The sequence below is a fragment of the Callospermophilus lateralis genome, chromosome 2 (assembly GCF_048772815.1).
Source record: "Callospermophilus lateralis isolate mCalLat2 chromosome 2, mCalLat2.hap1, whole genome shotgun sequence".
Lineage (NCBI taxonomy): Eukaryota > Metazoa > Chordata > Mammalia > Rodentia > Sciuridae > Callospermophilus > Callospermophilus lateralis.
The window spans coordinates 112,824,544-112,839,069 of record NC_135306.1 but is presented as its reverse complement, the minus strand read 5'-3'; the positions used below and the strand labels follow the sequence as shown (position 1 = coordinate 112,839,069).

At 37.1% G+C, this 14,526-nt stretch overlaps 1 protein-coding gene across 1 annotated transcript; it reads left to right on the top strand.

The window, feature by feature from the left end:
- The first annotated feature begins 5,659 nt into the window (after positions 1-5,659).
- On the top strand, positions 5,660-14,148 carry LOC143391150 (NXPE family member 1-like). Its single transcript, XM_076843740.2, has 4 exons — positions 5,660-6,294; positions 8,919-8,980; positions 13,016-13,228; positions 13,613-14,148. Exons 1-4 carry the CDS (start codon positions 5,888-5,890, stop codon positions 14,146-14,148), a joined length of 1,218 nt encoding a protein of 405 aa, XP_076699855.2. The 5' UTR covers positions 5,660-5,887.
- Positions 14,149-14,526: the final 378 nt, after the last annotated feature.

Here is a 14,526-nt window from a genome sequence, read left to right as displayed (position 1 = left end):
AGTCACTGGATACAGGATGGTCATGAAACCTACATCCTCAGAGTTTACCCTTTTGGATTCTTACCTTAGGCAAGTTGCAGTAGGATTTAGATCTATTGATGGTTCCCCTTATGCCTGAGATTTCATTTAAGCCATTATTGTCATAATGCTTTAATAAAACCAGTTATGTTGAGCCCTTGTATAAGGAGACGTATAAGGAAAGCATCCAAATATTGTGAAGAGCCAGCCCGATCAATTCTTGGGATAGGGCTCAGAAACAGGATAGGGCTTGTGTTTTTCTTCTTTCCAATTTTTCCGGGTGCTTCTGTCAAATGGGGCATAACTGACTGATCCAACATGACAGCTAAACAAAGGCACAAGCCAGGGAAATGCATGGTGTGAGTACTCGAAGCCTCCGTCATGGGTGACTGAGCCTGCCCTGCCCTGAGATGTTCTTCTCTAAAAGCAAACTTCAGAGCTTCCTGTGGCTTCAGAGACATCAATGAAGCTTACAAGGAAACTCCAACCCTGAAATAAATGCAAAGACCTCTTGGACCAAGCAGACTCTTTGGACAGCTGAAATTGGTACAGGTGAATCTGAGAACATGCTGAAGCAGATAGTCATCCATAGGTGCGTAACTTTGGACCTCACTGTAAGCTCTAATGACAGGAAAGGGGGCAGCAAAGAAATGTATCTCTTTGAGTGACTGATTGCTAACTCCTTGCTGTCCATACCAAGTCCTGGATGAGAGAAGAAGGTGTGACCTGATGGGCCTCCATACCTGGAGAATTAACCTGAGAGTAAGCAGCCAAGCGTCCTTCAAATAGTTGTGTTCCTGCCTCAGGGAAGAACTTTGTTTCTGATTTCCAGAATACATGAACTTTCTGCAAACACAGGACAACACTACCCTGTTGTGAAAATTACTAAGGAGGAACCAAAGTGCACAGAGATACATTATGGTGGTTTGACTTAATGCAATTATTTATCTTCTAGGATACTCATGTTGTTTTCAAATGCCAAACCTCACAAATGCATGCTGATGCTGATGGTTATCTTAGTTTTGGGGGTCATTTACTTCACTTCAAAAGGCCACATAAAGGTAGGAATTGTCTCAGATTTTTTTTCAGAATTTTATAGATAGTCACAGTGACTTTATTTGAATGTTCCCCATTATCGGGGCAAAAAATGAAAGTTAAACTAGGCACAGTAGAGCAAACCTATAATACCAGTGGCTTGGGAGGTTGAAACAGGAAGATCACAAGTCCAAAGTCAAGCTCAGCAAAAGCAAGGCACTAAGCAACTCAGTGAGACCCAGTTTCTAAATAAGATATAAAATAGGACTGGGGATGTGGTTCAGTAAGCAAGTGCCCCTGAGTTCAATCCCCAGTACCAAAAAAAAAAAAAGAATGAAAGAAAGAAAAGAAATGTTTGAAACATGTGATCTTAGCAGATAATGTGGAGGAGAGGATTCTCTGTTCAGCATTAGTTCTTTGACAATATATGCACAATTACTGTTTGTTTTGGATACAGGTGAATCTCTGTACCACTTAGCACTGCCAAGTATCCCACCTCAAGGTTCTCTCCTCCCTTGGCCTTGGATATTCTAATTCAATTAAATCTCTATTTCAGTTCTCTATCTTCATCTCAGGGTTTTAATTTTTTAAATTATCATTTTCTGAGTAGCCTGGTTAACATTTCTCACATTTACCCTTTCTGCAGGTTTTCTTAACTGGTCTTGATTCCAGTTTCTCCTCCTTCCATCCATTTAGTACACCTTTTTAATTAATACTAAAATCAGCCCCATACAACCTCTTTACATTCTTCTTATTCTGCTTGACTTCTTATGTTGCAATAATACTTTTCACTTTCACTATACTATATAATTTATTGATTTATGGTGTTCATTGATTATTATCTAGCTTGGTCTCCAGGAAGGCAAGAATCTAGATATTATTCATTCATTAACAGTGTCTGGCATACTGTAGATGCTTAATGAATGGTAAATAACTAAGTAAGGAAAGACTGTTTGGAGATCTGATCTGAGAGGTAATGGTGACCTGAAATAAGATCCTAATAATAGAAAGGGAGAATTGACAGAAAGAGTGACTGACTGTGGGAGGGGAGGAGTTGGGGCTAACCAGGCATTATATTGCAGGTTTGTACAACTGCTTGGCTGGTGATACCGTTTATTGAAGTTCTCCTACCACACTGGGAGAAATATATTTGGAGGAGAGAAGATAAAGTTAGCTATGAGTAGTCTAGGTCTAGGTCCATTATAGTGATGTAAGTGGAGATGTTGCTTCTATATATTGTAGAATAAACAGACCTAAGGCTGAAAAAGACCTGGTTTAGAAAATATTAGAATTAGAAAGTATTAGACTACAAATAGCAGCTGAAGTCATTGGAGTCTGAGACATTCCCGTGGGTGAGCTGTAGAGTGAGAAGGAAAAGTTTGTTAATGACATAACTCTGAGGAGCAAAATAAGAAGCAGGCTGAGGAGAGAGTGAGAGAGCATGGGGATAAAAGAGATTTCTTGAGACACTTGATTGGTAGGGTACAGGACAAACAAAAGGTACGGTAGCCATTAAAGGAGAATAAGGGGCTTAAATGTTTTCTCTCCATAATATGGGGGACATTATAATACATTTAAATTCTTACAAAAGAAGCTGACAGAAAAAACGTATAGAAAGTAGGAAAGAAAAAGTGTGATTATACTTAAGTTGGGCAGGATTACCGGAAATTGAATTGCCATATGTCATATGACGCCTGAGACCTTCAGAAGCAAAAAGAATCTTGGTGTTAGAGGATCTGCCTCCATGGATCTTGCCATCTACCTAGAGGATGTCAGGGCTTCAGTAATGAAGAGAACTAGAAGCTAGGTCCTTCAAAATCTTTGGCAAATGAATGGAACATATTGGATGAGAAAATGAAAGAGAAAAGGATTATGTACTAAATTGGTGATATGTGGTTAGATGAAAGGGGAGCAAAATATATTAGGTTTTCTAAAAAGGGTCCATATAAATATTAATATATGCATATATGTGAAGTATATGTATGTATATATGAGAAATTTGTGCCTGTGCACATGTGTATATTTGTATAAAACCCTTGTCTTAGTCTGTTTGTGATGCTCTAACAATGTCAGAGACTGAGCTGTTTATAAAGAACTGAAATTTATTTAACATTTCTGGAAGCCAGGAAGTCTAAGACCAAGGCACTGGCAGATTCAATATCCGGTGAGAACCTCCTTCCTGGTTCACAGACAGTCATCTTCTCATTGTGTCCTCATGTGGTGGAAGGGGCAAATGAGCTCTCCAGGATCTCTTTTATTTTTGTTTTGTTTCTCTGCTGTGTCTTATTTTATAAAAGCACTAATCTCATTCATAAGGGCCCTATCTCCTTGTCTAATCACCTCCCTAAAGTTCTCTACCTCCTGATACCACTTCACTGCAGGATACAGCTATAATATCTGAATATTTTTTGATGGGGATACCTACAAACATTCCACATGGCAATCCTAGTTTGTGTGTGTGTGTGTGTGTGTGTGTGTGTGTGTGTGTGTGTGTTTTAACAGGTTGTTAAAAGAGTGAGGTAACTGGGGCAATTCAGAAAAAAAATACATTAGTAAAACAACTATTGGAAGAAAAATAAAGTTGAAAACATATTGATATTAAAATAAATGTAATAGTAATGTTGCATTTTCACTGGTCAAATTTAAAATCAGTTTTTATTAACAGTGTTGAATAACTTAATCAAAAATTTAAATTGAGGGTCTGGTATTGTGGGTCAGAGGAAGAGACCTCACATAGCATGCATGAGACACTGGCTTTGATCCTCAACCACATAAAAATAAAATAAAGCTCATGACATATCAGTTTTCATACATTTGACTCAAGTGAGTTATGAACTCCCATTTTTACCCCAAATACAAATTGCAGAATCACATCAGTTACACATTCACAATTTTTACATAATGCCATATTAGTGACTGTTGTATTCTGCTTTGTAATGTTTTGAACAACCAATAAAAAAATAAAAATGAAAATAAAAATAAAATAAATAAAAATAAAAATAAAATAAAGGTATTGTGTCCACCTAAAACTAAAAAATAAATGTTTAAAAAAATTTAACTGTGATATATGAGGATGATCCCTTTCTCTAAGTAACCATGGGGTTATCCAGAGTCATTAATTAGAAGTTGAATTTTGTATGACCCTTTCATCCAAACAGCTATCTAATTATAGACTAAGATGTACATGATGCTATGTAATTGTGTGGGCACAGTTCAATATCTTGTTCCAGGAAAATCTTGGACAAAAGTTGTAACAGAGGAAATACTAGGATATATATATATATATATATATATATATATATATATATATATATATACACACACACACACACACACACACACACATACATACATATATCAAACAGCAGTCTATTGTTAGAAAATAGAACAAAGCAAAAATCAAACAAGTCAATGAACATCAGGGGTAGGCTTCTAACCCTGGTTCCCCTGAGCGATTTTAGTCTGCTATCATGTAGGCCTCTGGTAAGTGGCCTCTCTGGCATGGGAAACTCCTGGAACCTGAACAGGTTTTAAATTGGTAGAAACATTCCCTCCAGTTACTTCATTATGCAGATGCATATGGTGGTCTTTGTTGTTAGGTAGATAAATATTTCAATTGACTAAGTCTCTTATTTCACTTTAAGTAAGAAACATTATTTAAAGCCCTTACATCCTATTTGCTAGACTGATCAATGAGACATTGGTGTGACATAAAGGGTAGTCTTATGTATTGCTGATGATAATATAAAATATAATCTTTAGAATTCATCAGTCAAGATGAATAAAACTATTCTTTAATATTTACTTCAGTAATAAATGATCTAGTAATTTCATCTTCAGGAATCTGTCATGAAGATGTAATCATGAATCCTTATATGAAAGGGGAGAAAATATTCAAGTGTTAAGTAAAATGAAAAGAAGTATAATAATCCAGTTATCCAATATCATATGCTGTGCACCTGTGTTACATGTTATTGGTGGAATGTTATGTGACAATTAAAAATAATGGTCATAAAAATTACATAACAATATTAAAATATTTATAGTACATGATATTACTTGCAAAAGTATTAAAGCCACATATATAGTATGATTACAAATAGGTAAAATATACATATGACAGGAAAAGAATGAAAACATGAAAATATACAGTATTAAAAGAACAGCAAAACTTATGATCATATTTTATAATATTTGATCTGTTTTTCATATTGTGTAAAATATGGTTATAAGATTTTTATAAAGAAAACATAAATGAAAAGATGGCAAAGTGAAAACAATAAAATCAAATAATGAAAATACAGATATTTATTTTATCCAGTTACTTTTTAAGCCAGTGACCCCCAAAGAAACCATCGGTTGGCAGCAGAGGAAGTCACACTACCTGGATATCAATTCCTATAATTTCATAAGTGAAAACTAGTTTGAATTCAACACTGACATGTAACTTAATCATGTGGAAATTTATAAAATGAATCATGCTAATTTATATTGAAAAGCAAGCCCTATTATCTGTTGGTAGTAAATATATCCTTTCCCCTTAATCCTTCAGTTCTCCTTCAGTTTGAGAAACCGTATTGCCAAGAAACAAGGGGAAACTTCACCTACAGAGACTGAGCTGAGAATAAAGGAGATCCTGGGGAAACTAGACCAGCTGATCCCGCCCAGACCCTTCACCCATGAGGACACCACCACCAGTGCCACACAGAGCACAGCCACCCTCTTCAACCCTAGGGACACATACTGCAGGGGGGACCAGCTGGACATCCTGCTGGAGGCCAGGGACCACCTGGGACACAGGAAGGAATATGGAGGGGACTTTTTGAGGGCCAGGATGTCCTCCCCAGCCCTGAAGGCAGGCGCCTCAGGAAAGGTGACAGACTTCCACAATGGCACCTACCTTGTCAGCTTCACTCTGTTCTGGGAGGGCCAGGTCTCCCTGTCTCTCCTGCTCATCCACCCCAGTGAAGGGGTGTCGGCTCTCTGGAGGGCAAGGAACCAAGGCTATGATAAAATTATTTTCAAAGGTAAATTTGTTAATGGCACCTCCCAAGTCATTACTGAATGTGGCCTGAACCTAAACTCTAGCTCTGAACTGTGCACCTACCTGTATGGGAGAGACCAGGAAGCCTTCTACTGCACAAAGCCTCAACACATGCCCTGTGAGGCCCTGACCCATGTGACCACCATGAACCGAGAAATTTCTTACCTTTCTGCCAAGGAAAAAAGGCTTTTCCATAAGTGAGTATATTTTAATACAATGAGTGGTGCCCCCAAGCAGAGCTACATTGCCTGTCTCAATATTAAGCATGATCTTCTCAGATGCCTCCTCTATTCTAAAGGTGGTAATCAGACATGCAGTATCTGCATGGAGACCATTGCCCATGACAGCACAGCATAGTGTGCATTTTGATTGAAATAGGCTCAAGGCCGGCTACATAAGTTGGAACTATATAATATATATGCCTGTACTTCTCAAGGAAACCAGTATTGTCACATTTGACCATATATTTTACTTAGACATAGGTTTTTTAAAAAAATATGCTCCATGGAAAACAGTTCTGCTGTATGTTCAAATATATCACCAAAAAAGGATTCCTTGATAAACATATCATAAGATCATGTTCCTTTACTTCCCATGTCATATTTCACAGATTCTGGCATTTTTTTTTCATTCATCCATTTCTATCCATGTCCAGTGCTGCTAACCAAGTTGAGACCATCATCATCTCACCTACATGACTGTAATGGCTTCCCACTTGGTCTCCCTCCCATCATCAAGCACATCCTCCTTGAACCCACTCTATACTGCAGCCTGGGCAATCTTTCTAAAAAGCCAACTCCTGTGGGTCATCTCCAGTCGATATCATGATCAGAGATGCCTTAGTACACAGTGTTCATGGTGGAGGAGTCCTTCTACCTCTCCACATTGTGACCTATCAGTTCCTGGAAGCCCTGGTTGAACAGACTCCTCTAACCTCGGTGCCCATGTTTCCCCTATCCATCTGGCTGTAGCCACACTAGGCTTTTCTCCCCCTGCTCACAAACAGATGCTCACTCTCTAATCTCCTTATTCTCCATTGAAATGGGAAACACTTCATTCCTGAGAATGAACTATTGGGACTTCTTCATGGGCCACTTTGATGGTTTGCAAAAGGAGACTGTCATCACAAATCCAAAAACTGTGAGCCAAGCCTGGACCTCTATTAGTCCTAGAATCTTTTATTCATTTGCAAACTTTCCATAAGCCTCAGTCTACTTCCTTTTAACTTTCCAGTCTGCCAAAATCTGTTTGACTATGCCACAATGACTTATTTTCCCTCCATTTGGTGACAGTACAATGTTATATTCTGAGCAATTTCTTTCTTAGAAAATTTCAAAGTCAAGCTCAGATTCTTTTTTTCCTTAAGCTTTCAAAAAAATATGCTTATGAGAAATTTCAGCAGAGACCAAGCCTGGAAAATAAAATGCATTCCAGAATCTTGCCCAGTTTTACAAATTTTGATATCTTATTTATTCAACTCACTAAATCTCAAACTATTCACAATTCTGAAATGAGGCAGAGAAGGAGAGAAAGAAAGCAGAGCTGGAGTAGGAGAGAAGGAAAAGAAGTGACTTTAAGTTGTTGGAGTCACAGGTGGAGACTTCAGACCAAACTGGAGAAAACTTTTCCGACCTTTGTGGAGTATTTATAGACGTTATCCAGATAACTAAAAGAGATGTTGAATGTTAACATTAGCAGAGCTCTTTGAAGTATCTTATTCACTACTTCTACCACAATGAGGAAATGATGAGAGTCCTAGGAAAGACCACACACACAAAAAAAAAAAACACACAATTATATGCGGAGTCCCTCTGTACTCATTGTTTTATTTTTAATCTCCTTCTAAGCGCTAATCATCTTCATGTCTAACTGACAGCAAGGATGAGACCATGTTTGACCATTTCCTTTCATGACTGGGCCTAAAAGACCCCCCCTAGCAGAAAACAGAGTACATCTGTTGTACTGGGTACCTGAGCCCTCCTCCCCATAACCTCTCCCTGCCTGCCTCTATTTACACACATAATGTATGTTGGGTTGAAGAAAAGAGAGGGTAGAGGTAAGAAGTTTGAAGTAGGAAGAGTCAGTTAGTCTTCATCAAGTGGAGAAAAGAAATACAGTGTTCTTTTATTCACACATCAGTGTGAACACTACTTTCTGACAGCCACATTGATGGATACTGAGGATACAGCAGTGAACATAGACAATACGTTACCTTTCTTCACATGATCCTCAGAAAGCAAATATGTAGGAAAATTGAACATATCAGAAAATATGGCTAAAGAGGGAAGCAGAGGCTCTGTGATAAGGGGTCTATGTGCCACGATAAAGAGCCTGGCCTCCTGCTGTGATAGGGAGACAATCAAGGATTTTAACGAATAAAGCAGTTGCATTTGCAATTGGACAGGGTGCTCTGGTAGTTGTGCTGGAGAAATTAGGTGGGATAAAACTTCAGTTGACCAATTAGAGGTTCACAGTAATTTTAAAAATGTATTACATGAACTTTAATAGGTGATGTGAAGGCACATAGAGATTATGCAGACTAAATAATATTGTGAATTTAAAATTCTATGACACACTATTGCATATCATTACATGTGACAGATGAGTAGAGTGGCCCTGGACTTCAGGTGCTCCCAGCAAGAGAGAAAACCTTTCAAAATTCCAATTTATCTACAGTACTCAATTTATCCAAAATATACAGCAGAAATAATAATTTTTAGTTAAAGTTAAAAATATTCTTGCTTAAAAATAAGCAAGTGTTTCCTGGTACCTGTGTTTTGTGGACACACAACAGGCTAATCTATTGTCTTATTTTTTGAAGGGCCAAAGTGGGAGTTGAAATGATGAAAGATCTTGAACATATCAATGTCTCCCATTGCAACAGTAAGTCCACTTTTTCCTGTGGTGGGTAATGTTTGGCATGTGTCTTACACAGAGAAAAATTATCAGTGTTAATTCTTTTAGTTGTGCTTTTCCAGGAGCATAATCCCTAGAGGGTGTCAGTGATCTTAATCATGCTAGACTTCATAGGGAGAAATCGTTTCAAGGAAATTAGTTTAAACTGTTCATTTCAGATTTCATCTTGATTTATCCTAAAAAAAGAAAGTAAAATATCCTACATTCATCTCCCAGAGTCTGAGGTTCTGTGCAAATGCCTTCGATAGCTTCAGAGTGGGAATACTGTGGTTTTAGTTTCCTGATATCTGCTGGCATAACCTCCTAATTTTAGTTGATGCACATAATTTTGTATGGAGCTTCCATCTTATTAAATATTTTAATGGAAAATACAGAGCAATGTTATATATGAAAGTATACTGTTTATATTTATTTATAACTTAGCTTTAAATAACGGTTTATAAAGCCTGAGTTTACCAGTAACATTAGTATCCTAGGCAACTTATAATGATATATGTCAATATTCATTCATTTATTCCTCAAGTGTTTACTGAGGGCCTGATAAATATGAGGCACCATGAACAAATGAAAAAAACTGATCTTGTGATCTAAAAAAAGTTCTTGTTATAAATGTACTAACTCTATGAAGAAAGCAATATACAAAATACAAGTATGTAGGAAAATTGAACATATCAGGAAATATGGCTAAAGAGGGAAGCAGAGACTCTGTGATAAGGGGTTTATGTGTCATCATAAGAAGCTGGGATTGTCATTTTAAAATTATTTTGAAGTTAAATATATTTGACTGAGCCCTGAAGGTTATCAATAGTCAAAAACTTCAAAAAGATCATGGGTAGAGTTGTCAGATTGAAATACATAATACAGGAAATCAGTTATATTTAACTAATTTCTAATTGCCACTGTATATATACATTGAGATAAAGGAAAAATATTGCATTACTCATACACTCAAAAAAGTCCTTCACTAGAATAATTAAGTGTCCAGTGTTTTTAGTGTGAGAACTTTTTTACTGTATAATTACTCATAAGCAAAATTATGTGAGACATTGTGTTCATAAGCCAATAGAGTGACATATGGTAGAATGTAGCAGAAGATAGAGCTAGAAAGACAGGAATAAGCTAAGTAAATAAACTGTGCTGAGGATTACAGTGTTTATTTAGAAGGCTAAAGAAAGCCACTGAGACCAACTGTGCAAGACAGTGGTATGATACTCCTTGTGTTTTATAAAGCAAATTCACAACTGAAAATAATAAGCATGACCTACACAAAGACAATTTAATTCAAAATGTTATTTTGCAACATAAAATAAAATTGATACATAAAAGAAAATATACTCTTTCTGTTTGGGATGATTTCATGTTGAGAAGGTATCAGTTTCCTCAGCATTAGTTTCTTCTTGCTGCTCTAACAAGTGGCTTTAAGTAAAAAGAACATATTTTCTTAGTATTATTATTCCAAGGTACAACATCAGTCTCACTGAGCTACAATCAAGGTGTAACAGGCCTGTGTTCCTTTCTAGAGGTTCTAAGGAAGAATTTGTTGTAACTTTCAGCTTCTTTATAATGGCTGCCTTCCTTTCTTTTAGCGCCATCTACCATCTCCATAGCCACAATTGTAGGTCAAGTCTTCAAGTTATATTGTCCTAGTCCACCTGCTGCTTCCTTCTTCCACCATGGAGGACCAATGAGATTAGACTGAACTCATTTTCCTAGATAATCTAGGATTATCTAGATTATCCATCTCGAAACCCATACCCTTAGTTACATCTGGAAAATCCCTTTTGCCATCTGTATTTTTTTTCTTTTGATGGCAACATATTCATAGATTTTAAGAATTAGAACCCAAATATCTTTGGGGGATACAGTGTACTCACCACAATCTGCAAAGTAATAAAAAATATGGAGGTGGAAAATATTTAGTAACTGTGGGTCTCAAGTTTCTAGGGGTATAGTATTCAATCATCCATAATGCAGAGCTATCAAGCCCCCTAGGAGCTCAAAAAGATCACATTGAAATTCCAACAAAATCATAGGATTAGGAAGGCTCCATTTAGCAAGCAAAACCACCAGGATTTAAGAAGTATTTTAAGTACATTTTTCAATTTGGGTGTGGTTCTGCACATTAAACCCAGGGCCTCACCCATGCTAGGCGAGCACTCATTTTCTAGTTCTGAAAACAGCCCACATTTTCTAGTTCTGAAAACAGTACCATTTTGCCACTCTGTCTACCAAACACAACTATATTTGGTATTCTTGGGGGTTTGGTTTTGAGAACCACTGTGTACAACAAAATCCTTACATAATATGGCATGGTATTTGCACATAACCTAGGTACATCCTCCCATATACTTTAAATCATTTCCAGATTACTTACAATGCCTAGCAATGTAAATTCTTTGTAAATAGTTGTCACACCATTTTGTTTAGAAAATAAACAGAAAAATGTCTGTACATATTTGATAAAAATAAAAGTTTTTCCTGAATGTTTTCCATCCATTATTGAGTGCAGCGCACAAATAAAGAAGCCATGGATATGAAGGGCTGACTATACAGTATCTCTATATATAGTATACTATTCTGTGGACATAAGCAACCAGAGACTGCAAGGTCCATAAGGGACTTAGCAAGGAAGATAAAGCACAGAGTGCTGGTAATTTCCCAATATCCATTCCCTCCTCCTTTTTAGTAAGAGTAACCATTATTTGAGCTGGAACCATGGCCACTTTTCCTTGTGGCTACTTATGCTCACATTACATTTTTCTAAGAGTATGAACTTAAATTGCCTGGGGAACTTATGAGTAATGCCTTTAATGGCAAAACCACTTGCCTTCCTCTTCCATTTGTCTCCTTGCTACTAGCTGAACTGTAGATAAAAAGTGAGAAAGGAAACTGCCCTGTTAGACTGAAAGATTAAAACCATATGTTAAGAACAGTAGAACAACAAGATAAGAGAAAGAGAAGTCCCTCACAAGGTATTATAACACATTAACCTTGGCCTGGTCACTCTGAAACTTATGTGAGGGACATTACATTTCCAATTTTAAGGCATTATTTTGGCCTATTTTACAGCGTTCAACTTGTTTCCTATCTAATACAGGAAGTGAATGTAATACAGAACTGCTTATGTAACAAAATCTAAATTATGAGTACTGGACATACAGGTCAGTGGAAGGGTGCTTGCCTTGAATGCATGAGACTTTGGGTCCAATTGCAAACATTGCAAAAAATACAAATAAAAATACAAAACCTAAAATATGAGACAACTGCTTGGCAGTAGGGCAACAGCATAGAGAATAGCAAGGAAATATGATGTAGACATTTGATGGCCTTTGTTATGCCACAGCGAAGAGTTGGTGCTCTGCCACAGGGGATACCTTTGAAGGCAGACAACGACAGAGACTGCAGCTACAGAGAAACAGGCTGCAGTATCTCAGAATCATGGTTTCTGTTGGGTGCTGCATGACTCTTTTTATTAAGGTCCTATTAAATTTTTAATAGGACCTTAATAAAACTGCATTAAGTCAATCTAGGTATTTTATAGGGCAGGAGACTGCCCTATAAGGTTTTTAAAGGGTACATGTTACATTTAAGCCATCTTTTAAACATGAAAATACTCATACAATTCCTTCATCGATGGAACAAATGTAAATGACTCAATAACAAAGACACCAATGGGTAGTTCACTGACATTCAGATTAGAGAACCAAATTAAGTCACTACAGAATCAGAGGAATGGCAAAGAGAGGAAAGGACATGGAGACTTAGCTAATGACCACAGGTGGGAGAAAATGAACAGGGAAGAGTCAGCAAGACTCCAAATCTCTCAGAAGAAAGAGTAGCAGTGCCTAAAACAAGCTGGCGGTCATAAAAATCTCCAGTAAGAGACAAAAGACAAAAGTAGAGGGAGAGAGAAAGGGACCAAGAAAGGGAAGGACCAAGAGAGGAGGCTGGGTGTTTGACACATGCCACTGACACCACTCACCATGGGATCTCTGTGACTAGAGAGAGAAAAGAGCACAGAGAAATGCCAAATTGGAAAGAAGACTCCAGCCCCTGGTGGATACACTTTACAAGGAAGGTGGATAACAACATTTTGCAACCAGATTCAACTAGATACAAACAAGATCAATGGCTGCCTGAAGGGAAAACTCATTTACCTGCTGGGAGACTCCACACTGCGTCAGTGGATCCACTACTTACCCAGAGTTGCAAAAAGTATGTAGTTACTTTATGTTCCTTTGGAAATTCGGGCTAATCATAAAGTAATTTCAACGAGGTCTCCATCTATTCTCACTTAGGCTGTTTGTTGTTGTTGTTGTTTGGTTGGTAATTTCATTTTTCTTTCTAGAGTTAAGTCTTAATATAAAATCTATTTCATTCCCTCTTTCATAAGAAATGTTTCTCCTCCTTATAAATGCCAATGAAAATTTTACATTTTGATTGACATTTCATACATATAAACTGGTTATTTATCCAAGAGGGTAGAATGCTCCCAAAAAAATACTATAGATGGTGATTATACATGACATGGTAGATATTCTTTTTAAAAGTATCAATCAGTGCCTTCTAGTTAAAGATCTTACTTTTTTTTTTAATCAGCACTGAAATTTTTTGACCTTCATGGAACTGGACCTTTTAAGAAACATTTGCTTCTGGATGCTGGAAGACATACTCAGATACAATGGAAAAAACATAGCTATCCTTTTGTCACTTCTCATCTTTACTCTGTGACAGAAGAAGGTTATATCCCTCAGGAAATTGACCAGATTTCGGGTGACAAAAACACAGCCATTGTCATAACCTTTGGCCACCACTTCAGACCCTTCCCCATTGAGGTTTTCATTCGCAGGGCCATCAGTGTTCGAAAAGCTATTGAACGACTATTCCTAAGAAGCCCAGACACTAAGGTGATCATTAAGACAGAAAATATCAGGGAGATGCACTTAGAAACAGAAAGGTTTGGAGACTTCCATGGTTACATTCAGTATCTTACCCTGAATGACATTTTCAAAGATCTCAATGTGGGTGTCATTGATGCCTGGGACATGACCATTGCATATGGCACCAATAACGTCCACCCACCTGATGTTGTGATTGGAAGTCAGATTAACATGTTCTTAAACTACATTTGCTAAAGAAAATATTTGCAAAGTCACTAGGAACCAATTTTCACATCCCTTGTGTATTGTCAATGAAATTTTATTCATTTTAAGGACCAAGACAATCAAACATAAAAGAACCTATCCATGGAATTATTTGTGAGAAACTTAAAAGAAAGACAATAAGAATGGAGATGAGATACAAAGTTTAAAAAATCATATATTAAGAATGACCACACCATGCCTGAAGTATGAATATGTGTGATAATGAGTGTTTTCATATTTGAAGCAAGTTTGGGTAATGATCTTTGGTTACTCTTGGATGAACCAATGGAAAAGTAGAAAAGAAAAAACATGTCATCATCATGATGCTTTAAAACAGTCACCTAACATCCTCTGTAAAGATATAGATAG

Coding starts and splice junctions, on each gene's coding strand:
- LOC143391150 (XM_076843740.2), top strand. CDS start 5,888: ATGTCCTCCCCAGCCCTGAAGGCAGGCGCCTCAGGAAAGGTGACAGAC. Junction 8,981..13,015: donor CAATGTCTCCCATTGCAACA/GTAAGTCCACTT, acceptor CTCTGTGACTAG/AGAGAGAAAAGAGCACAGAG. Junction 13,229..13,612: donor CTTACCCAGAGTTGCAAAAA/GTATGTAGTTAC, acceptor TTTTTTAATCAG/CACTGAAATTTTTTGACCTT.